The following is a 26,184-nucleotide window of genomic DNA, read 5'->3' as shown; positions in this document are numbered from 1 at the left end:
CTGACAAAATTACACTAGAATGACAAAATGCCAGAAAAACACAAACTAGCAGGAAAAATCTACCACAGCTGATGGCAAGAGTGCATTAGCAATCAGTTGCTTTTTCACCTTTATCTGCTGAAAAGCAATCAGCTTTTTCACCTTTATCTGCTGAAAAAAATATTATTTTCCATCAGTTCTTACCATCATTTTTTTTTACCTTCCAGGTATTGGACAGATTCCTGTAAAAAAAAGGATGCCAATGTATACAGCTGTGGCCCAATTCATTTCAATCATTTCCCACACTTATATGCTTATATCAGCTGCATAGACGTGCATGGGATATGATACCAGACAGGTTTCAGCGCTGGATAGAATAATGCTGCCAGAGGTGTTATTCTATGCAGCTGGTCTACTTTCCCCACTGACACACTAGATGCTGTGAACTGTCCATTAATGAGACTATGCAACTGTCTATTGATGAGACTATCCAACAATGAGTTTCACAGGAAATCAAGCTGAACCTCCAGAACTGATTGAAGGGGCTCCTGTACCTACTGTATGTATGATGAAAGTATGTGATTTAGTCTGGGTTGACATTAGCTTTTGTCTCAGTTTGACTAATCCCTTTAGAGTACTTTTGCTGTATAAGAAGTCATATGCAACCACACTTGTGTATTGTCAACGGTGAAAAAAATAAACTTATTGCTGGTTTCACAAATGGCAGTGCCAAAGCTAGAAATGGGTTTAAATGGGAGGGAAAATATAACGGGAGGACTTCTCAAAAAAAAAAACTGCCACGTGTGAAACCAGTATACATGTGCGATTTTATTTTATTTTTATATAATGTAAATCGATAGGAGACTAATTCTGCTGTATGGCATACCATAGCATTGGTTTTTAGCCTCAGATAACATAAATGTATAAAACATCTGTGTTAAACGGAAACAAAAACACCCTGTGAACAGCAGTTCTTTCAAACTTTTATAATTGAATTTTCATATTGAAATTTCATATTTTTATAAATGTTCCTCGTTAATATATTTTATGTTGTATAAAATATAAAGGACCTTATTTATAAAAACCAGGAAAACCTTCTCCCATACATTTACTTTCCTCTATATATCACTAAAAAACCACTGGCCCTATTAGATAAGGGTGGTTGGGGAAAAGTTGGCAGACAATATTTGACAGTTTGAGCTAGGAGAGTCTATTGTGTGGGGGGAGATCTGTGCTGTTCTCTTCCAGGAAGCTGGTTAATTGTATAAGAGCAGCAGTGTAATATGAAGATATCCTGTGTAATATAGAGAAGGAGGAGGAGAAGCCATAAGTAGTGTAGTAGTAAACTCTGTCCTCAGTGTGGTGTTTTCTCTCTGGGAGAAGACTGTGTTTTTTTCTTCAGTGTGCTATGGCTGCAGCAGACTGTGTGTGTGTGTGTGTAAGTGTGTGTGCCATAGCTGCAGCAGGCTGTGTGTGTGCGTGCTATAGCTGCAGCAGGTTGTGTGTGTGTGTGTGTGTGCTATGGCTACAGCAGGCTGTGTGTATGTGCTATGGCTGCAGCAGGCTGTGTATGTGCTATGGCTGCAGCAGGCTGTGTGTGGATGCTGTGGCTGCAGCAGGCTGTGTGTATGTGCTATGGCTGCAGAAGGCTGTGTGTGTGTGTGCGCGCTATGGCTGTAGCAGGCTGTGTGTGCTATGGCTGCTGCGTGTGTGTGTGCTATGGCTGCAGCAGGCTGTGTGTGTGCTATGGCTGCAGCAAGCTGTGTGTGTGTGTGTGCTACGGCTGCAGCAGGCTGTGTGTGTGTGCTATGGCTGCAGCAGGCTGTGTGTGTTGTGTGTGCTATGGCTGCAGCAGGCTGCATGTGTGTGTGCTATGGCTGCAGCATGCTGTTTGTGTGCTATGGCTGAAGCAGGCTGTGTGTGTGTGTGCTATGGCTGCAGCAGGCTGTGTGTGTGTGCTAAGGCTGCAGCAGACTGTGTGTTTGTGTGCACTATGGCTGCAGCAGGCTGCATGTGCATTAGAGAGAGGCAGAAATTAAAGGGTTATTCTGGACAGTGAAAATCCTGGGGGGGACAGGGGGTGGTTGGATCATAATAAAGAAGTCCTATTTACCCGTACCCCTGCAGTGCAGCGTCATGGCTCATGGTCTCCCGACAAGCTCCTGATCCTATGATGTCATGGCCCCACTCAGAAATGCCCACTCAGCCAGTGAGTGAGGTGGAACACAGCTGCAGTCACTGACAGGCTGTAGTTTCTGTGGGGCCGCAATGATTCAAGAGCGTGGACACCAACAGATATCAGACATAGGCCCAGACTTATTGGAGTTGGAGTCTGAGCTGTGGCTTACTGACTCCACAACCCTGGTGAACACATATTCGTCCTTTTTCCACAGTATACGTCAGCAACCTGGTGTGTAACTTAGTATTTTGCGAGATCCAATAAGGTAGCAAACCACTCTATGGGCCCATCAGGAGTACATAGAAACTGCTGGTGTAGGCCAAATACATGATGGGAACACAGCCTTGCTTTTTCGTTATACAGTATAGTGGACAAGTATGACATCACGGGTTGTCCGTTTTTTGAGCCCCTCCGGGGATCTCTGTATTGGCGACCCAACTCTGTTGTTAAGAAGAGAGCCAGGGGTCGGCAAGTGACCTGCAGCTCTATTCATTCTCTATTGAGCCAATACAGAGAGGTAGGACCCCCCTGCGATCTCATACTAGTCCTCTATCCTGTGGATAGGGGACAAGTATTTTTAAATCAGATGACCCCTTTGACTCTGGCTCCATTATGTAGATATTTAAAGCTTTGTCCTCTTAGTCACTGTTCTGTCCATGCCACCTGTGCAACACTCCTGTCTATAATATAGCACTCTACACATAGAAAAATTCAAAAAGCCACATAATTGCGCAAACACATTAAACTTCTGCCATTGAGGCATAATATTAATAATTTATTTACATAGCGCCAACATTTTCCACAGCACTTTACAATTCTGGCGCTACACACATAGACAAAATCAGACAAGACAGATACACATGTAATCATCAAGTGAATCTTTACCCCCATCCCCAATCCACAGGTACCAAGCTGGCATCAAGTCCTTTCATGTCATAGGGTTCAAGTTGGTTCTGGTGCCTTCTTTGGGGTAAAAAAAAGACATTTGTAATTTGGAGGCGCAGTGTCAGTGAGGCATCTGTGCCCTAGGGTTGCAACACCTCTCGGGTCTTTCTCTTTTGCCCTCCTTGTCTTCAGCAATGCCCCCAGGCAGTATTTCTTCTCTGAAGCACTGATCGATACAGTGCATGTGCATAATTTAAAGGGGTTATCCAGTGCTACAAAAACATGGCCACTTTCCCCCTACTGTTGTCTCCAGATTGGGTGGGGTTTTGAAACTCAGTTCCATTGAAGTAAATGGAGCTTAATTGCTAACCGCACCTGAACTGGAGACAACAGTAGGGGTAAAAGGGGCCATGTTTTTGTAGCGCTGGATAACCCCTTTAAGGGTATATTCACACGAACGGGCTCGCAGCGAGATTCTGGCTGCGAGCCCGGCAGGTCCTGGCAGTTCCCATACACTACATACTTGCTGCGGACTAAACGACCGCAGCGAGTATGTAATTCTACCGCCCTTAACCCCTTCTGCTCCCGGCCGGCTCCCCCGCTGTAAGCATACATTACCTGTCCTCGCTGCACGGGTCCGGCGTCCTGCTCTCCTGTCCGGCCAATCAGTGGCTGCGGCTGGGCAACACACTAATTGGCCGGACGGGAGAGCAGGACGCCGGGACCCCGTGCAGCAAGGACAGGTAAAGTATGCTTACAGCGGGGGAGCCGGGCGGGAGCAGAAGGGGTTAAGAGCGGCAGAATTACATACTCGCTGCGGTCGTTTAGACCGCAGCAAGTATGTAGTGTGTGGGAACTGCCAGGACCTGCCGGGCTCGCAGCGAGAATCTCGCTGCGAGCCCGTTCGTGTGAATATACCCTAAACCATGTTTCAGAGAAGAAATTCCGCCCGAGGGCATGCTGAAGTACAAATCTATATAACTTTGTCACCAGTTGATTAAAAAGAAATTTCTTTTGCCAGAGTACCCTTTTAATGTATTTAACTCACAGAGTATGGCCTGGACTTGTAACAAACCTGTGAGAAGTATTTGGTTTGTATCAGTTTCAGCAGCAATGTCAGAGGCTAGGGCTACTGTCGAGGTCCCTGTCCTGCCAAAATCGCAGTGTCACACTGCAGTGACCGCTCGATGCCACAGACAAGGTCAAGCATTGCAGCGACTACAACCTGACAGTCACCACTTTAGTGTGTATTTCTTGCATTTCTTGACTACTTGTGGGTCGCAAGGTGACACTATTCCCTGACCTGATCACTGAGACAATCACTACGATTATTGGTTGCAGGACCCCTGTTTTAGCCAAAACCACTAGGTGTATTAAACAAATTCACCTGCCATTTTTACCTGCCTCTTTTAGAAAGCAGCCATCTTCAATATGGTGAGGAGTTGTAACATAACGCAGTTGACAGATTGGTATATACCACGAGTATTATATGTATAAACACACAGACCTCTTCTCGTAGAAATGTTATTTGTAAGAACATGAATGAAACTAACACCAAAGTGAAACTAAAAACCTGCACATTTATATAAAAAAAAACTGCTTTACATGAGGAGTTCTGGTTCTGGCTGCTATACCCAGATAGGAGGAGAGAAGGGTAAAACTTGGGCAGTGCCTGTCTCACTCCTGGAATCAGCTGAGCTTCCCCCTCCCCTTACTGTCCCTTTAAGAGGCTGAGAACAGGTACTGTGTGTAGTAAAAAGGTAACAGGTATACAGAACAAGGACAGTTCCTAGAGTGACTGCAGCCTGTGACAATGACCGGCCAACACTGCTGGGGCTATGGAGAGGAGGACGGTAATTATTTATCCTGATAATCTCTTTCTTTCCAGCATGAAACATTCCTTAGTGTATTAGCTGCAGATTCAGCTCCCATTCATTGCCATAAATGAGAGCAGATCCATGGATCATTGTCTCTCTGCAGTTCTACAGACCACATCCCGCAGGCAAGATCCAGCTGTCTCATAACCAGCTATCCCATATCCATCTACATAGCCATCTCTGCCCCTAATACCCAGCTCATCTGTTTTCTATCTCTTTATCACTTATCAGACTATGGGATGTCTTTATACTGCATCCATATTCATTTAGATTTTTTTTAATTGGAAAAAAATAAATAAAAGCAAATACTATAAATTATTTTATTAACACTTGTGTTTAATACAAGTGGCATTTCAGTGAATAGCAGGTTCCAACAGATCTGTATCATCATTGTTTTAGTCTATAGATATCAACGGATGAAATGTTTAGTATAGTATAGTTTACATGTGCATACTTTGCTTTTTTTATCCATATGTTAGCAAAATCCAAATATTGATGAAAAAAGGACATGCTGCAACAAATACAGAACAGGAACAGATACAATACAGAACACAAGTGTAAAAGGAAAATCTGAATTGTGCATCTGTACTTGATTTGTATTTTCCTACAGACCCATGAATGAGCTATCTATTTAATTACTATATCATTATATTATATGCATACATTATTATAAGCGTATCAGATTGGTAGCAGTTGTAATATAATACACTGCACCTATAGACGACCAGTACTATAAAATGTGTCCTGCCTGAAAACCCCTGTAATGTACTCCTTTATGCGGCACTTGGTAACACTAGAACCTTGCTCTTTAGTCTCAGGATTAGGAAGTAATAGAGCGGTTAACCTGGCTAATTTTACCTGTTACAGTCATTTCTCTATTCTCTTCTCTTCTTTATATGTATCCAACTAGCTCAGTATACTTATTCACATATGGCTGGTTTTGTTGGAGAAATTTCTGTGTTGATTCGGTGGTAAACACTGGTTTTGGAAAGTTCTATTCAGATGAATGAGACTGGTTTTCTAGAATCTGTCATTCTTAAAATCTGTTGTGTTACACCCAACCTTATTATCCCATATGTCTTTGTTTCAGGAAATGGGGACACATATGTATAGCTTGGTGTTATACTCTAGTATGGAGCACCCATGTTGTGTGGAGATTATCACACTAAATTGTTTCATTACCAGATTAACAGTGTGCTGAGAGAAGATCATAAGATTATGGAGAGAACAAAGGGAACAATACAAATTTCCACTGGAAAACAGATATGTAATGATAGCCTTCCCCCTAAGAGACCAGCTATGACTCACACAATCCCTATCTAATGTCTACTGCAGTGTTCCCCAACCTGTGGCTTTCCAGCTGTACCGAACTACAACTCCCACCAGCCAGCAGGGAATATTAGGAGTTGTACCTTTACAGCAGCTGGAGGGCCTCAGGTTGATAGCCAGCTCATGGAATTTACTGTTAACAGAGAGCAATACAATGCAAAGAAGTTGAGATTGCCTTTCAGAAAGTTTACCCTACAGTTCAGACTTTATAGTTTATTTACAGGTAAAACAGGTTCATGTATTTCCCCTATCTCCTTCTCTGCAATGTCATTGCAAAGTCTCTATAATGTTATTTTCACAACATACAGTATGAACCTTCACTTTATCTCCTTGTAAAGAGCAAAAATGTAAAATGTGTAGCCCAAGGTGAAAGGGCAATGAATGATTTTACATTTAGTGGGAATGACAGCCACATTAGTGATCACTCAGCTTTCCCAGAAATATATAGGACTTAGAAATAATGATTACTTTGTGTCTTACAGTTACATAGGTCTTTGTTTGTCTAAAGGGGTACTCCATAGAAAAAGTTTTCACATCAACTGGTGTCAGAAAATTATTTCTGTGAAAAAAAAATCTCAAGTCTTCCAGTACTTATCAGCTGCTGTATGTCCTACAGGAAGTGGTGTTTTCTTTCCAGTCTGATAAAGTGCTTTCTGCTGCCATCTCTGTCTGTGACAGGAACTGTCCAGAGCAGAAGGGGGTTTCTATGGGGATTTGTTACTACTCTGGACAGTTACTATCACAGACAGAAGTGGCGGCAGAGAGCACAGTGTTAATCTGGAAAGAAAATTTTATTTCTTGCAGGGTATACAGCAGATGATTAGTACTGGAAGACTGGAAGAAATAATTGACAAATCTGTATAATTTTCTGATGCCAGTTGATTTAAAAAAAATCTCCAGAGTACCGCTTTAATACCAAATTTTACCTCTGCATAACTTAGGTTATGCAGTTATTGCTGAACTAGTAACATGTAAACCAGAAAAGCTCCTCAATTTCTCCCCATCTCAGTCTAGGAACATTGTACAGTGAGATCATTTGGAAGGCTGTGTTAGGACTATAACCTGCTGCATAAACTGTAACCATCTCATTGCTGTGCTTCCACCCATAGGTCCTTCGGAGTGGTATCGATACTTTCCTATTGCCCAAGGTAATCGTCAGTCTCCTATTGATATAGTTGCCAGTCAGGCTGTCTTCAATCCCAGTCTGCAACCTCTGGTGGTGTCCTATGATCAGTGCACGTCCATCAACATTTCAAACAACGGTCACTCAGTCATGGTGGAGTTTGACGACAATGATGACAAAACAGGTGAGGTCCACAGATGATTACATGTGATATCAGGATAATGGGTGGTGTGTGTTTCCATTATAGAAATGCATGAAAGACAATGTGTGTCAGTAATATCAGAATTGTTATTCCTACTCTGAATGGGAAAAGTGAAGCCAGATTGGACCCTCTGATATAGGAAAGTCAAGGGGAATATTAAGGCCACCACAAATGAAACTACCCCACAATGGACCCTCAGCTGCCACAGCACTAAGTTCTGCTCACACCCCTCTATGATATTCCATAGATTACATTCACAGCGGTGCTGTTAGACTAAATATTTGCTGAGTGGGTGGATCTGGAGGAATAACGTGATAAAGAAGGTGGCCAGAAGAATGAATAAGACATTGCAGATTTCCATTCTATGACTGGATTAGAACAATGAGCTCAGACATTGATGGGTGGGTACTAACACCAACTCACACCATTGAACATTTTTAGTTATCAGGGTTTAATTAAAGAGGTCTGACCCCTCCCCGCCAACCCCCCCCCCCCCCACACACACACACACACAATCTGTCCTGAGGAAAAAACTTATTGATCTTCTTGGGGAAGGGGATAGACTGAGCTGGATCTCCTACTCCACCTATTTATATAATCTACACTTAAGGTTTCCAAAGTAAGAAAAGAGAAGTTGCTGCACTAGATTTATACAGTGTTTGCAGATTTTTTGCTTGTTTGACTCTTGCAGTGATCAGCGGAGGACCACTTAATGATTCCTACCGCCTCAAGCAATTCCACTTTCATTGGGGAAACCAGGACAACGAGGGATCAGAGCATACTGTGGATGGGAAATCTTACCCCTGTGAGGTATGCGTGAGGCTTATTAACAGAGGGACAGTTCCTTTAAAGAGGTTGGCCACTTTATAGTAAAATTGTTCAGTGTATACAGCTAAAATCAGACTCCCCTTCTCTAGGCTGTGCTGCCCTGCTCTGTGGTGAGTCTGTTCATAAGATGGCCGACATGGAGGAGCATGTGACCATGCCCTGCCTCCAGTGTCATCCATAGGTGCATACAGGCTCAGTGGTGGACACTGGGGGTGGGGCATGGTCACATGCTCCTCCATGTCAGCAATCTTATGGACAGACTCACCACAGAGCAGGACAGCCCAGTTTGGAGGAGGGAAGTCTGATTTTAGCTCTATGAGGAACACAGGGAGCTGCTGTCAATAAGGGCTTTGAGTACACTTACTAATACGGTACACTGAGCAATTTTACTATAAAGTGGCCAACCCCTTTAATTTTAGACCAATGTTAACAACGCATTAAAATAGTTATCATGTATACCAAGTGTTGCAGCAAGTTATTTGCTGAACAAGTGTACCTTTAACTTTATACCATTTTACCCACAGCTCCACTTGGTTCACTGGAATGCCAAATCCTACCCCTCTTTCAATGAGGCAGCTGGGGCTTCAGATGGGCTGGTGGTCATCGGCGTCTTCTTGGAAGTCAGTATTAAATCCTCCATATAAAGAAGTTTTGTAATTGCAGAAAATATCTTGAGCGTAGATAAAAATAAGTATTTATTTAAAGACCGGGCAGTAAAAAAAAACAACAACCTTAAAACTAAAAATGTAATTCAAGGACGCAAATAACATATAAAAGACAGATTATTGCATAGATAAAAATCGCTGCTCAAGGTAAAAGAAGTAATAAAATAATGGGAAAGCTAGCAAAGTGCTGGAAATGATCTGCCTAGTGGGCAGGTAAGTGGCCATAAGGCTGCAGCCCACATATGCACTGTATGGTAGAGGAAATAAGTTAAAACTGGTCATAACTGATCATTGCTTGCATCTAATGTCATGACTAGAACAGTGTTCGGGCCTACCCTTTGTACAGTGGTTGTCTGCAACCTGTGGCTCTCTAAATTTTATAAAACTTTAACTTCCAGCATACGTGTTGCATTTTCCCAATAGCAGGAGAGCTACAGGTTGCAGTCTAATGCTCTACACATTAATCCCAGTTATTATTGCAGTTTAATAATAGTTAATGTGTATGTATTTTAGCTTTACTAATGTAGTATGTATATTTAAATGTTTGCACACACACACACACACACACACACAAACACACACACACACACACACATATATATATATATATATATATATATATATATTTTTTTTGTTTGTTTGTTTTTTTAGGTTGGGGAGAAGCATCCAGGACTTGATAGGTTAACAGACGCATTGTACATGGTAAGATTTAAGGTAAGTGGCATCTTTATCAGTATTCCCATATATAAATTTTGAAATGACACGCAAGGGCAAAAAATGATAATCCTTTCTGGTGTAAGGGTGCCCATTACTTACACCAAGAAGTCTCAATTATATGATCCCTGCTGTTTAGGTGATCATATTCTAATCCATTTGTAGCTATATCCAGCCTCTGTACATCCTATACCCTAGGAAGTCATGGTCAGTGCTGCAGGTGTGTGTGGGGGGAACACACCTAGTATTGTACATTTTCTATACCTACCTAAACTCAGTATAAAGAAATGTAAATATAGTCTATATTACATGTGTCATATCAGGTTGCCTATTGCACTTACTTAAATTCCACCCTGTATACATTGCCTTATTAATGGCCCTCTGACCATAGAGCCTTTGTTACAGGCACATTGTGTAAATTTCCTAGAAACCTGTTTTTTGTGCTTCTATAATGAATTGTGTGTTTTTTCGTGCTCTATAGAATTGTGTATTCAGTTCATTGTTCCAGTCCACCATGTATTGGCTAGTGGGTAAATAAAGATTTTTCACAATTAGCGCTGTGCTCACTATTCATGGGTATTTATACATCTAGGAGGCTTTATGGTTCATCTTATGTAACTCCCTGCATTGGATTTGCTTTCCAAGCATCATATACAATGATCTCTTACATAAAACACAGTCATAGAGCACTGGCTAACAGGAACCAATAGTGTTTGCTGATGTTTTTTTTTATTTTTTTTATGGAGGGTTAGAGTGATGAATGTTCAGGTAAAGTCCTAAAAATAAAATATTATATGTAATATCTCACAGGGAGACAGCAACTAAAATGCGATAATACCTTCTTCCTATTACATGACATTCCATATTTGTGGACTACATGTTAATGAAACAATCAGACAGTATTAGAGCCTGAATTTCTGTGTATATACAATAATATTAGGTTAATAAAATGCTAAATCGTTATAATTTGTATTTGTCTAAAAGCAAATGTACTGGAAATAATACTGTAATTGTTCCAAATCAAAGAAATAACTAAAGGCCCTATTCCACGGGTCGTTTAGAGGAGCAATATTGTTCGTATTCGGCCGATATCGGCCGCTACGAACGATATTCGTCCCGTGGAATAGAGTGCAACGATCAGCCGACATCGTTCATGTCGGCTGATAGTTGCAGTCGCTTGTTTTTCAACATGTTGAAAAACAAGCGACTGATATAGCAGTGATCTGCTGCCGTCGCTCTGTTGAATAGGAGCATCGGCAGCAGGCGCTGCTGTATCCTATGGGCTGCCCGGACGATCAGCGATCCCCCGGGCAGCCCCCCCAGCAGCTCCCCGCCGCCCCTCCCGCACTCACCCGCTCGCTGACGCCGCGTTGAATAGCGGCGGCAGCGAGCGGGGAACGAGGAGCAAACGAGCGCTAATAGCGCTTGTTTGCTCCTCCAAACGACTCGTGTAATAGGGGCATAAGGGTGCGTTTACACAGACAGATTTATCTGACAGATTTTGGAGGCCAAAGCCAGGAATGGATTTGGGAAGAGAAGAAATCTCAGTCTTTTCTTTATGACCTGTTCTCAGTTTATAGTCTGTTCCTGGTTTTGGCTTCAAAAATCTGTCAGATAAATCTCTCTGTGTAAACGCACCCTAAATGTATCCAGTTTGTGTTAATTCTTTAAAATGAGGCTCCTTTCACACCATCCTTCATTCTGTCTGCATTTGCAGATCTACAAACCAAATTCAGAACCATTGTTTTGTATGGCCCCCATAGGTGTTATGAATCTGTTGTGTGGCCATAATCTGTGCTGCAAAAACACTTGGACTTAACCCACCGGGATCACCATCACAGCTATTACAGTTCATATCAGAGTGTCTTTACAAAATAACATTTGATTGATGCAGTTGTGTATACTTCCCTTACATGTACCTCCTTTGTTAGTATTCATGCCCTGCAGGTTTTCTTAGCCACATTTTCTCTGGGGCCGATTTCAGCAACTTTTGGGACAGCAGAGTAGTGCATGTGAAAGCAAAATGGACCGTATAAGTGCAGGTCCTATTTTTTTGTGGAGTACAGATGAGTGGATGAGACTACTATTTTAGCCTTTTTCAGATGTATGGATAAGACCTTTTGTGGACATTGTGGCTGGCACCATCAATGGGCTCCATAGACTTTATTTCCTTCACAAGTGCACAGTCCATGATTGCCAGCGGCCTATCCACTGGCCACCCGCATTGACAAACCATGCACTATGGTCTCTGGTCTGCCACATGGTTGTGTTAATGAGGCCTCACAGGATGTTGCCATATCAGTGGCAGCTACAATGTCCCCGTAACACTGACAGCCACAATTCCCTATAACAGTGACATTATCCCCATTAAGCCACAATGCCCATATAGACAGATTACGTAAATGATGTAGTAAAATGTCAACAGCACCAAACGGATCTCACAGCAATAATAATTCTCCTTTGTTACATTCCTCTGGGAAGGTACCGATAGCAGTGGTGTTAGGAGACACCAGGCAATAATCAGTAGGAAAGCGTCTGCACCAAATGAGATGGAATTATCCCATTCTAGCCAAAGCAGAGGCAACTTTCTGACTCCTTTTTAGAGGAGCCCCTGGTTTGGCTATTATGGGATAGCTTTCTGATTTTTATACCTAGACTAGACTACAGTGCAGGAGACATAGCAACTTCTAGCTGCCAGCCTTATCTATGGGAGCTGTCTTATTACTAGATACATTTGTCGAGACCTTGTAGCAATCACAGATTAATTGGTACATAATGTAATTCTCTGGTATTACAGTGTGTGAGTGGATCTGTTATGAGAGGGGGTGTTCTTTATCTTCTGATGTTCTCAGTGAGATATTCACCACTGACATTGAACTCTCTTTAAGGGAACTAAAGCGCAATTTAACAGCTTCAATCCCAAATGCCTGCTGCCATCGAGTCTGGAATACTGGACATACCCCGGTTCTCTCACCACACCTCCCCTCAATGAAAGCGTGACGTGGATTGTCCTGAAAGAACCTATAAGGGTTTCGGAAAAACAGGTACATATTTGTTGATTGAAAACATATTAAAGGGGTTCTCCGCTTTGGACAATGCATACTTGTTAGATGCCTTGACAAGAAGCAGATCACACAGTGTCCCCCACCTGGGACCCCCAGCTATCAGCTGTCATCTGTGGGGAAAACTAGCACAAGGTATTTAGTTTTCCTGCAGAACTACATCATGGGAAATAAGGCATAACTGTGTCCATTCACATCAAATGATTGTATCACTGCATTCCAGTCTTTACATCTTGGGGCATTCTTCAGAAAAAAAGTTTCTTTGAGGCACCACTACAAAATCATTTTCTACAATTAAAAAAATACATGATTAAAAAAATCAATGCCCAATACCTGTATATCCCCACATTACATGAATAGCTTTTTTATTTTCCCACTAAACCACAGTGTAATGTGTGAGGTCAGGCTCAGAAGGGACATCATGGAGATAACTAAGAATGTGAGAACACAAAATACTTCCTTATACCCAGCCCAATTTTATAAGCTTCTATTGCCGTAGCTTTTGTCCAGAGCCAGATTAAGGATGTCTGGTGTATGGATCTGTTAACCCATCTGGGCCCCCCGACTAGGTCCTCATACACTTTATACTTCCATACTATAAAGTGTACGTGGCTCTCCTGGGACTCCACCGACAGGTGATATCAGTAGAGATAAGGGTCAGGCGTGATGGAAAATCACTGCTTGACCGCTCTGTTCTAGGAGAGATAAGCCGCTGGCAAAGCAGTCTAGCTTCAGTTTAACTCTCTCCTCTGCATAGAGAACACTGGACCATTTAGCTGTGCTGGATGTCCACTTACTCCATATGTGAGACAGAATAGCCTGTAGTGCTACCTATTCCTTTAGTGCTATACAGTTTAGATCAGGGATATAGAGTCTTAAATTGGTCTTAAATTGAATCTGACTGATTACCCTTAAAATAACGGGGGCACAGGTCCTAAGGTACACCCCTCCACAAAAAAACAAACAAAAACATTTATACATTACAATATATATAGTTGTCAAATAACATTGTTGGCAATATATACTCCTTCCCTTTACCCAAACCTATAGTCTTCCAGTAATAATGCAACCCCTTATTGTCCCACATAGTACATTGGGTAGGTAAGTGGGTTGGTGCGGAAGGGTAGGTCAGTCTCTACCATACAGACGTGCATGATGTGGTCATTTATTGTGCGATAAAGAGATGCTCCTAGTATCTAGGGCTTCAGGCATGATGCTGCATTTGGTCTAGAAGACATGTCACTTTCTTTAAGCGGGGAGCAGTGGCTGTGGAGGAGTGTGCGCTCTCCCATTGAGATGATATGACACAGGCAGACAGGCGTAATTACACCTATTTTACTCAGTGTGAACATGCCTTTACAGTTAAAAGCAGTGCTAAGCTTTGGCATCCTAGTGGGTGACATGTGCCATCTATTAGATATATTGAGAACTACTGATCTGTGTAATGAAAAATGTCCTCCAGTGCAAGAACAGCTACTCTAAACCACATAGCACCAGGAGCTACTGCCAAGAGACAAGGTTGTGATTCCACAACTTGCTCTAAAGCAAATCTATCCACTCTATATCATGCTCAGAGCGGCAGATGTGGCCGATAGGGAGATAAAACAAATAATACCTGTCTCTTACCTGATGGCTGCAACTCAGAACAGGCTCTTTGACACCTGAGCTTGGAAAGAAAACACAATTTTAAAACTTTATAAACAGCCATCTGCTAAGAGACAGGCAACATGTCTGGGTCTCTGAACAAGAAATTGAGCTGACACATTTCCTGTAAGGTCTGTGGGAGTTATGTTAACTATATAAAACAGCTCAATTGGCTTTTTTGGGGAATCCCAACCACATTCATCGGCCAAAACCAGGCCTGAGGGGTCCTGAGGGCCCCAGTTCTAGACATAGGGGCAGAGGTTGGACCAGCATGTATGAGACATAATGGGCTGCTGTGCCTCTCCTCCTATCTTTGTATAACAGATCCCATCAGGTCCAGCTGCTCCAGCAATGGTCTCTGTAAGGATTAAACTTTGTACCCGATTGGTATTTCACTCATGAATTAAGCAGCAATAGCTTGTTTGCCTGGAGATTGTGAAGGTGTTACGGTGAGAGGAGTAAACTGTTACTAATGCCACTGTGTAAATGCTCTGAGGATAGCTGGGATATTGCCATGTACATTAAGGCTAGGCCCTGTGTAAATCTTATTCCATGACATGGGGTGTGTGGCAATCAGCATTCATTGTGACACATACACCGGACAGGAGGTGACCACATTCACACCAGTAACAAGAGAAAAGGGCACTTATCTATAGGCAATCATCAATGATAGGAAAAGAGACCCTCCCAGATCAGGGAGTAGTCTCATTACATTTCTGTATAAAGATGACTAAGTTGCAATTTTTAATACAGGTATGATATGGGCAGCGGAGGTTCATCCAATAGAGAAAATGATGTATATGTCAATGGATATGGCTGGAATTTTCAATGTAGTGCTAACTACCCCCCCCCCCCCCCCCCATCAATCATTCATTTAGACATGGTTATATAGAATCAAGTGTGTAAAATACAAACTGGTATGATTGACCACAGCAACCAATCCGAGCTCAGCTCTCGGGGTTCTGATAAAATGAAAGCTGAGCTGTGATTGGTTGCTGTGGGCAGTTTACACCAGTATTAACTTTACATACTTTCATAAATCTGAGCCATAGAGTAGCATGTGATTCTCTAAAGCTGACCAGTGAGCTGTCACCTTAACACCATAGGATGAAGTTAAAGGACAACTCCGGCGGGACCCCCCCCAAAAAAACTAAACACAGACACATACAGACACCATACTCACCATCCCTCCGGTGACGATCGCCACTCCATTCGCCCGCCGTCCGCCTCACCGTCACCGCTGTCCAGCGATGTCTCTGACTTCCGGGTCCTGGGGATGGAAAAGGCTGCCAGTGCGCTTGCGCACCGGCAGCCTTTTCATTGGCTGGAGCGCATCACATGGCTTCCAGCAACCTCAGCCAATCAGGGCTGAGCAAGCTGTAAGCCATGTGATGCGCTCCAGCCAATGAAAAGGCTGCTGGTGCGCATGTGCACCAGCAGCCTTTTCCGTCCCATTCACTCTCCATGAAGACGCCGAGGAGGAAGAAGACCCGGACCGCCCCCCGGCTCTGACGACGCCGTCGTCACCAGATGCCGCCCGGGAGAAGAGGACCGTGACGACCGTAATAGGTAATGTATACATTCTTTAACTTCCGGGCGGGGGGGTCGGGGGTCCGAAAGTGGGGGAAGGGGGCCAGACCGGGTATTTAACCACATTACAAAGTTATATAACTTTGTAATGTGTGTTAAATAAGCTAAAAAAAAATTTCGGCGGAGTTGTCCTTTAATTTATAAGGTCTCTCTGTCTGGATAGCCAAGGTGCAATAGTTTCATCATGCACCTATTCTGTTCTGTGGCAGTTCTCTCAAATATTGCTCTGTGTATATCCAGCTGTAGATTAAAAGGAGAAGTCCCACGAACAGTAAAAATGGTGGGCGGGGGTGAGTGGGTGAGAAAATAACAAACAAGTGAACTCACTCATCTACATGCCTCTGTAGTGCCGTTCCGGGATCTCGTTCACATTAGCTGAGGTCCTGCAGCTTCGCTAGCTGCAACATCGCAACCCCGTCTGAGTGATTGCACACCCAGCCAGTCAGTGACCAGGGCAGGACACCGACCCAGTTACTGACTGGCTGATAGGGCAGGAACCATGTACGTGACATACCCAGTTTCCTGCAGTAGATGACAGCCGGCAGCAGTGAACGGGACCCCAGAGCGGCGCAACAGGGGAAAGGGGACCGGTGAGTTCACTTGTTTGATTTTTTTCTAACCCACCCCGACCTGCCTGCCGTTTTTACAGTCGGTGGGACTTCCTCTTTAAGGCTGCTGAGGCTAATTTTATACCACACAGTATCATTTTTACCCCATTGGAATCCATCTCAAAGTATTAGCAAGGAGGTCCCCACTATTCCATCTGGCAAACTCAAGGCCACAGTGACACACTTCTCACCTCTATCGGGTTAATGGAGTCCTATATATTTGTATAACACATGTGCCAGGGCCTATGCTGACACTTACATTAAATGGAGCCTGCAGGACACTGGTTTATACAGTGTGAAAACACCTTAAGGTTTAGAAAGAAACTGTTTATAAAAAGACGGATGTTTTTCAAGGAAAGAAGACGTTGTGGGGACATAGCTGTAAAGTGGACTAAAAGGGGAAAAAGTTTTTTTGAGCTGCTTTATTTCTTTTTGTATGTTTTTTTTCCAGCCATTTACAGATAAGGAAACATCACACAGTGTGAACATACAGTAGTCTAGTGTTTACTAAGGTACAGTATAAGAAGAAAATCCTCTTACAAGTTTTTGTCTGTTCTTAGATGGAGCGATTCAGGAAAACCCTTCTTTTTAATGGAGAAGAAGAGGAGGAGAGGTGTCACATGGTGAATAATTTCAGACCCCCACAGCCTCTCAATGGAAGAAAAGTACAAGCATCTTTTAAATGTTAATATCTATGAGCACTAAGGACTTTCTCAACAGCAGAGACCAAATTAGATGTCTGTCGGACTCCAGGGACCCAAGTTCTGCCTCATAATTTTATAATAATCAAATTGTTGCTGCATTCTTGATTGCTATTCTTGCAATACTCTTTTGACTTTTTAATGAGTAAAATATTAATGTTCTATTTTCTGTAGATGACACACTGGTTTTCACCTGTTTTACAGTATAGTCAACATTATTATATTTATAATGTTCAAGAAAAGAATATGGTCGAGGTTGCCTTACAACCTGTATTATTCTATATTGCTGCTGTCAGACTGCTGTTGGCTTCAGAGCTGAAATCTCCCAACATTCTTTGCTTGTTAGGCTCCACAGAGCTTGATCTAGTGTTTGCATCTTTAGAAGTGGATGAGTTTTTACACACATCTCTTCCACAGGCTGTGGACATTTACTTAAGAAATAATGAGTATTTTCAAATCTGCAACCTGTCTTATCTATCTTATTTTTTAAGTCAGCATTGAATTGTGGAAATTCGCTTTGAGCCAAGATCCACTGCAATTTTTTTTTGCCCTTTCAATTCTCCCTCAACAGATGATGTTAGCGGAGAGAAGGAATGGGCAAATTGAATTTTAATTGCCTGATCCTTTTGTTCTCAGGGAGATGATCCCACCAGTAAGGGAGAGTGTTCTAGTGTTGGGGAAGAATCGGAAGATATAGCTGTCAACTGCCTGCCATCATTTGTGTATGGTTACTTTTACAGTCTGTTTACAATAACAAATCGCAAAACTTTTGAATATAGTCCATTGTATAGAGTCAATATTTCCAGGTATTATACCTTAATTGGCCTAACCTTCGAATACCGACTAACTCACATCCACTGATCAGCTGTTTGGGCCAACCTTCATTTACTATAGTGGGAGCTGCAGTAAGTCACTGCCACCACTGCCAGTGAACAGTGCACGACTTCCAGCCCCGTTCATTGCGCATGTGCAGAAGATGCAGCTTACCCAATTAGACGTTGATGGCCTATACTGAGGATAGGCCATTAATGTATAACTCCTTTAATGGACAACCCTTTGAATGTATGGTAGTGTGGCTGCTTGTGTCTTACAAACTGGTTTCCTGATACATCATGAATATTCAGCTGATATATTAGTAGCCTATGCAGTGAATACAATAAATTGCATCTGGGGGTTTTGGGTACAAGCACCAGTAAAGTCATTTATAATATGAGTTATTTGCTTTATGATTAAATGGATCATAGTCTTAGTTTACTCTTAGTCAAAATCTTATAGTCTGTCTAAATAGGTGACATTAGAGACGCATGACCCCCGGCAAATAAATTATGTTTTTTACTAAACTGAGTAAAGCCGTCCTCTGTCTTGTTTGTAATCTATATCTATCAATCGATAGTACAATCTTTATTGCAATATCCACATCAGTGGATTTTTAAAGGGGTTATCCAGTGCTACAAAAACATGGCCACTTTCTTTCAGAGACAACACGACTCTTGTCTCCAGTTCAGGTGCGGTTTGCAATTAAGCTCCATTCACTTCAATGAAACTGAGCAGCAAAACCCTGCCCAGGCTGGAGACTAGAGTGGGGCTGTCTCTGGAAGAAAGTGGCCATGTTTTTGTAGCGCTGGATAACCCCTATAAGGGATTTTCTTTTTGTCCTGAGAAAGATCGTCTGACAGTGACATAATTCTCATTGTAGTTCACTTCTACTGACATCTGTTGTTGGGAAAAACAAAAGTTACAGTAACTATAGTGCTTGAAAAGCACTTTATTGTAATCCGTATTCTTCTTCTTCTTCTTCTTCCAGCCATTTTTCTGCGCGTAATACAGCCCGAACCGCTTTGTGCACACACTCCGTTCAAACTGCGTTTCGAAGCCCTCGGCGGTGTGGTGTGCTATCTATTTTTCGTTTCGATCGGATTTGTTGTTTTTAAGAAATTTACGTTAAACGACCCCAAATTTCCCATAGAAAATAATGGCCCATTGCAAATAATGGCCACACTCTAACCGCTGACAGCCAATCACAGCACATATGCAAATAGCTGAAATATAGCAGCCAATAGGAACTCTAAGGTCTCGTCATGCAATGTATCACACCATCCACAGTCACATGTCCACTATTGGCCAATAGAAGATGTAATATATGGAAGGTCCTTAACCATTTTGTCTCCCCGACATGAGTAAGATTGTCATGGTAACCGAACAATGATCTTTACCATTATAAGTACTCAGATCGCTCTTAAAGGGACCCAGGTCACCCTTAAAGGAACGCAAGTCGCTCTTAAAGGGACCCAAGTCTCTCTTAAAGGGACGGGAGCCATGTCGCTCTTAAAGGGACCCAAGTTGCTCTTAAAGGGACGGGAGCCATGTCGCTCTTAAAGGGACCCAAGTCATTCTTAAAGGTACCCAAGTCGCTCTTAAAGTGGCGGGACCCAAGTCGCTCTTAAAGGGACGGGACCCAAGTCGCTCTTAAAGGGTCCCATGTAGCTCTTAAAGGGATCCAAGTCGCTCTTAAAGGGACGGGACCCAAGTTGCTCTTAAACGGACGGGACACTCCAAAAGGTATGGGACCCAAGTTGCTCTTAAACGGACGGGACACTCCAAAAGGTATGGGACCCATGTCGCTCTTAAAGAGACCCATGTCGCTAGAGCGACCTGGGTCCCTTTAAGAGCGGCCCGGGTCCCTTTTAAGAGCGACCTGGGTCCTTTTAAGAGCGAAATATGTCCCTTCAAGAGCGACCAAGGTCCCTTTAAGAGCGGCCCGGGTCCCTTTTAAGAGCGACCTGGGTCCTTTTAAGAGCGAAATATGTCCCTTCAAGAGCGACCAAGGTCCCTTTAAGAGCGAAATTGGTCCCTTTAAGAGCAACCTGGGTCCCTTCTAGAGCAAAATATGTCCCTTTAAGAGCGACCTGGGTCCCTTTAAGAGCAAAATATGTTCCTTTAAGAGCGACCTGGGTCCCTTTAAGAGCGAAATATGTTCCTTTAAGAGCGAAATATGTCCCTTTAAGAGCGACCTGGGTCCCTTTAAGAGCGAAATATGTCGCTTTAAGAGCAAAATGGGTCCTTTTAAGAGCAACCTGGGTCCCTTTAAGAGTGAAATGGGTCCCTTTAAGAGCAAAATGGGTCCCTTTAAGAGCGATCTGGGTCCCTTTAAGAGCAAAATGGGTCCCTTTAAGAGCGAAATGGGTCCCTTTAAGAACGAAATGGGTCCCTTCAAGAGCGACCTGGGTCCCTTTAAGAGCAAAATGGGTCCCTTTAAGAGCGATCTGGGTCCCTTTAAGAGCGAAATGGGTCCCTTTAAGAGCGACCTGGGTCCCTTTAAGAGCAAAATATGTCCCTTTAAGAGCGAAATATGTCCCTACAAGAGCAAAATATGTCCCTTTAAGAGTGAAATATGTCCCTTTAAGAGCAAAATGGGTCCTTTTAAGAGCGACCTGGGTCCCTTTAAGAGTGAAATGGGTCCCTTTAAGCGCAAAATGGGTCCCTTTAAGAGCGAAATGGGTCCCTTTAGAGCGACCTGGGTCCCTTTAATAGCAAAATATGTCCCTTTAAGAGCGAAATATGTCACTTTAAGAGCAAAATATGTCCCTTTAAGAGCAAAATGGGTCCCTTTAAGAGCGACCTGGGTCCCTTTAAGAGCGAAAATGGTCCCTTTAAGCGTGAAATTGGTCCCTTTAAGAGTGAAATTGGTTCCTTTAAGAGCGACCTGGGTCCCTTTAAGAGCAAATTGGGTCCCTTTAAGAGCGACCTGGGTCCCTTTAAGAGCGACCTGGGTCCCTTTAAGAGCAATCTGGGTCCCTTTAAGAGCACAATGGGTCCCTTTAAGAGCAAAATGGGTCCATGTAAGAGCGAAATGGGTCCCTTTAAGAGCGAAATGGGACCCTTTAAGAGCAAAATGGGTCCCTTTAAGAGTGACCTGGGTCCCTTTAAGAGCAAAATATGTCCCTTTAAGAGCGAAATATGTCCCTTTAAGAGCAAAATATGTCCCTTTAAGAGCGAAATATGTCCCTTTAAGAGCAAAATGGGTCCTTTTAAGAGCGACCTGGGTCCCTTTAAGAGCGAAATTGGTCCCTTTAAGCGTGAAATTGGTCCCTTTAAGAGCAACCTGGGTCCCTTTAAGAGCGACCTGGGTCACTTTAAGAGCGAAATATGTCCCTTTAAGAGCAAAATGGGTCCTTTTAAGAGCGACCTGGGTCCCTTTAAGAGTGAAATGGGTCCCTTTAAGCGCGAAATGGGTCCCTTTAAGAGCAAAATGGGTCCCTTTAAGAGCGACCTGGGTCCCTTTAAGAGCAAAATATGTCCCTTTAAGAGCAAAATATGTTCCTTTAAGAGCGACCTGGGTCCCTTTAAGAGCGAAATATGTTCCTTTAAGAGCGAAATATGTCCCTTTAAGAGCGACCTGGGTCCCTTTAAGAGCGAAATATGTCGCTTTAAGAGCAAAATGGGTCCTTTTAAGAGCAACCTGGGTCCCTTTAAGAGTGAAATGGGTCCCTTTAAGAGCAAAATGGGTCCCTTTAAGAGCGATCTGGGTCCCTTTAAGAGCAAAATGGGTCCCTTTAAGAGCGAAATGGGTCCCTTTAAGACCGAAATGGGTCCCTTCAAGAGCGACCTGGGTCCCTTTAAGAGCAAAATATGTCCCTTTAAGAGCAAAATATGTCCCTTTAAGAGCAAAATATGTCCCTTTAAGAGCAAAATGGGTCCCTTTAAGAGCGATCTGGGTCCCTTTAAGAGCGAAATGGGTCCCTTTAAGAGCGACCTGGGTCCCTTTAAGAGCAAAATATGTCCCTTTAAGAGCGAAATATGTCCCTACAAGAGCAAAATATGTCCCTTTAAGAGTGAAATATGTCCCTTTAAGAGCAAAATGGGTCCTTTTAAGAGCGACCTGGGTCCCTTTAAGAGTGAAATGGGTCCCTTTAAGCGCAAAATGGGTCCCTTTAAGAGCGAAATGGGTCCCTTTAGAGCGACCTGGGTCCCTTTAATAGCAAAATATGTCCCTTTAAGAGCGAAATATGTCACTTTAAGAGCAAAATATGTCCCTTTAAGAGCAAAATGGGTCCCTTTAAGAGCGACCTGGGTCCCTTTAAGAGCGAAAATGGTCCCTTTAAGCGTGAAATTGGTCCCTTTAAGAGTGAAATTGGTTCCTTTAAGAGCGACCTGGGTCCCTTTAAGAGCAAATTGGGTCCCTTTAAGAGCGACCTGGGTCCCTTTAAGAGCGACCTGGGTCCCTTTAAGAGCGACCTGGGTCCCTTTAAGAGCAATCTGGGTCCCTTTAAGAGCACAATGGGTCCCTTTAAGAGCAAAATGGGTCCATGTAAGAGCGAAATGGGTCCCTTTAAGAGCGAAATGGGACCCTTTAAGAGCAAAATGGGTCCCTTTAAGAGTGACCTGGGTCCCTTTAAGAGCAAAATATGTCCCTTTAAGAGCGAAATATGTCCCTTTAAGAGCAAAATATGTCCCTTTAAGAGCGAAATATGTCCCTTTAAGAGCAAAATGGGTCCTTTTAAGAGCGACCTGGGTCCCTTTAAGAGCGAAATTGGTCCCTTTAAGCGTGAAATTGGTCCCTTTAAGAGCAACCTGGGTCCCTTTAAGAGCGACCTGGGTCACTTTAAGAGCGAAATATGTCCCTTTAAGAGCAAAATGGGTCCTTTTAAGAGCGACCTGGGTCCCTTTAAGAGTGAAATGGGTCCCTTTAAGCGCGAAATGGGTCCCTTTAAGAGCAAAATGGGTCCCTTTAAGAGCGACCTGGGTCCCTTTAAGAGCAAAATATGTCCCTTTAAGAGCTAAATATGTCCCTTTAAGAGCTAAATATGTCCCTTTAAGAGCAAAATATGTCCCTTTAAGCGTGAAATTGGTCCCTTTAAGAGTGAAATTGGTCACTTTAAGAGCGACCTGGGTCTCTTTAAGAGCAAAATGGGTCCCTTTAAGAGCGACCTGGGTCCCTTTAAGAGCAATCTGGGTCCCTTTAAGAGCAATCTGGGTCCCTTTAAGAGCGATCTGGGTCACTTTAAGAGCGAAATGGGTCCCTTTAAGAGCAAAATATGTCCCTTTAAGAGCAAAATATGTCCCTTTAAGAGCGAAATATGTCCCTTTAAGAGCAAAATGGGTCCCTTTAAGAGCGACCTGGGTCCCTTTAAGAGCGAAATTGGTCCCTTTAAGCGTGAAATTGGTCCCTTTAAGAGGGAAATTGGTCCCTTTAAGCGTGAAATTGGTCCCTTTAAGAGGGAAATTGGTCCCTTTAAGAGCGACCTGGGTCCCTTTAAGAGCGAAATATGTCCCTTTAAGAGCAAAATATGTCCTTTTAAGAGCAACCTGGGTCCCTTTAAGAGCGACCTGGGTCCCTTTAAAAGCGATCTGGGTCCCTTTAAGAGTGAAATATGTCCCTTTAAGAGCAAAATGGGTCCTTTTAAGAGCGACCTGGGTCCCTTTAAGAGCAAAATTGGTCCCTTTAAGAGCGAAATTGGTCCCTTTAAGAGTGAAATTGGTCCATTTAAGAGCGACCTGGGTCCCTTTAAGAGCGAAATATGTCCCTTCAAGAGCGAAATATGTCCCTTTAAGAGCGACCTGGGTCCCTTTAAGAGCGAAATATGTCCCTTTTAGAGCAAAATATGTCCCTTTAAGAGCAAAATGGGTCCTTTTAAGAGCGAACTGGGTCCCTTTAAGAGTGAAATGGGTCCCTTTAAGCGTGAAATTGGTCCCTTTAAGAGCGATCTGGGTCCCTTTAAGAGCTAAATGGGTCCCTTTAAGAGCGAAATGGGTCCCTTTAAGAGCAACCTGGGTCCCTTTAAAAGCCATTTGGGTCCCTTTAAGTGCAACGGGGGCCCTTTAAGAGCGACCTGGGGCCCTTTTAGAGTGAAATTGGTCCCTTTAAGAGTGATCTGGGTCCCTTTAAGAGCGAAATGGGTTCCATTAAGAGAGACCTGGGTCCCTTTAAGAGCGACCTGGGTACCTTTAAGAGCGACCTGGGACCCTTTAAGAGTGACCTAGGTACCTTTAAGAGCGACCTGGGTCCCTTTAAGAGCGACCTTGGTTCCGTTAAGAGTGACCTGGGTCCCTTCAAGAGCGAAGGGACCCACGTCGCTCTTAAAGTGACCCAGGTCGCTCCTAAAGGGACCCATGTCGCTCTTAAAGGGACGGAAGCCAAGTTGCTCTTAAAGGGATGGGACCCAAGTCGCTCTTAAAGGGACGGCACCCAGGATTAAAGTTAAATGGAAGTCACTGGTAAAGGGGCGCTCTTTTCAAGCACTATGTATTTCCCTGGAAATGCAAATCTAGTTTGCATATTGCCCCTGCATTGTGTCATTTTATGCATTATCATGAATGCAGCTTCACAATATCGCTCCTGTCATGTGCCTGATGATGACAGAAGTGTTTACATTCTGCATTATAAGAGTACTTTATAGTCTATAAGGTCCCTTTCACACGTACAGATACATTGCTGAAGTGCTCGTTTAGTGAACCACAAGCAATGATTTTTGTCATTTAAAAGATATTCGTTTAGATAAAAGATAAATCGCTATGAACACTGTTAGTACGATTGTAATTATGATCATCATATTACACTGATCCTTGCAAACGACCAATTGACAAGTGTTTACACTGTAAGAACAATTAACAATGATTTTTAGGTCAGCTCAAAAAATGCAGTCAACGACATACAAATGACATAAATTTTTTTTTCATTTGTCTCTTCATCATTGCCGCATTTACACCAGAAGAATATTGCTTAGATTTCAACTATTTAACGATCTATTGCACAATAATTCGCCACAATAAAAGGCCCTTAAAGAGGTTGGCCACTTAATTGTAAAATTGTTCAGTGTACAGTATTAGGTGCACTTACTGTATAAAGGTATTAAGTGCACTTACTGTATATACTGACAGCAGCTCCCTGTGTACCTCATAGAGCTAAAATCAGACTCCCCTCCCCCAGGCTCTGCTGCCCTGCTCTGTGGTGTTTCTGTCCGCAAGATGGCCAACATGGAGGAGCAGATGACCATGCCCCACCCCCCAGTGTCTTTCATAGATACATACAGGCTCAGTGGTAGACACTGGGGGGCGGGGCATGGCACCTCAGGTTCAGTGTGGTTTTGCAGCTCAGTTTCATTGAATTTCAATTTCAATTGAATGGAGCTGAATTGTGATTTGGGGACAGGTGTGGTACAAGAAAATAGCAATGTCCTTTCTAATCCTGGATAAGGCTTCTGTCACGCACAACATTTTATTACTATTATTTTTTTACAGAACATTAGTGCTCAGCAATATTCAGAAATCCCACTGAGAATGAATGAGGTGCTGGCTTTGCATGTATGGTGCACTAATTGATTCCCAGTGGTTGGACCCCCGTTGACCAGCATAATGCATCCATAATGCATCCAGGTGCTAGTCATCTTTTAATATATATTATATTTTATACATGTTGCTGAAAGGTGACCTAACGGTTATGCTGTGCACGTGGAGTCTATAGGACACTGAGTGAGAGGCTCTGCTCAGGTTGTTTCATCCTAGTTATACATGTACGTTGTGTTTCTATGCAGGGCCGTACCTTTGTCTATAGTTGACACAACATAAGAACTACTGACCCAAGGGTCACACAACCCTGCTGTTTACAGGCTAGTACATAGATGGCAGAGAGGTCAGTCCTATCTGTGGGAGTATAGGATCTGTTTTTTTTCCTTAACTAGTGGTTGCTACTCTTTTCGCTAAGCTGTCTCCTACATGTACATCTGGCATCCCCCGGTAGTCAGGCTGGACAGCTGCATGGCTGCAGATTACAGTTCATTCCTCACCTAGAAAAGTACTTA

General features: G+C 43.1%; 2 protein-coding genes across 2 annotated transcripts in view; one reads left to right on the top strand and one right to left on the bottom strand.

Annotated features, from left to right (window-relative positions):
* The window catches only part of MVD (mevalonate diphosphate decarboxylase), a 183,147-nt gene that overhangs the window by 41,949 nt on the left and 115,014 nt on the right, over positions 1–26,184 (bottom strand). The gene's annotated exons all lie outside the window — the stretch shown is intronic.
* On the top strand, positions 4,785–18,735 carry CA7 (carbonic anhydrase 7). Its single transcript, XM_069966281.1, has 7 exons — positions 4,785–4,896; positions 7,359–7,556; positions 8,266–8,384; positions 8,927–9,022; positions 9,719–9,781; positions 12,670–12,825; positions 17,246–18,735. The coding sequence occupies exons 1-7, from the start codon at positions 4,857–4,859 to the stop codon at positions 17,372–17,374; spliced, it is 801 nt and encodes a 266-aa protein (XP_069822382.1). The 5' UTR covers positions 4,785–4,856; the 3' UTR covers positions 17,375–18,735.

The sequence above is a fragment of the Dendropsophus ebraccatus genome, chromosome 4 (assembly GCF_027789765.1).
Source record: "Dendropsophus ebraccatus isolate aDenEbr1 chromosome 4, aDenEbr1.pat, whole genome shotgun sequence".
Classification (NCBI taxonomy): Eukaryota; Metazoa; Chordata; class Amphibia; order Anura; family Hylidae; genus Dendropsophus; species Dendropsophus ebraccatus.
The sequence above is the reverse complement of the archived record's forward strand: the minus strand, read 5'-3'. Positions and strand labels throughout refer to the sequence as shown.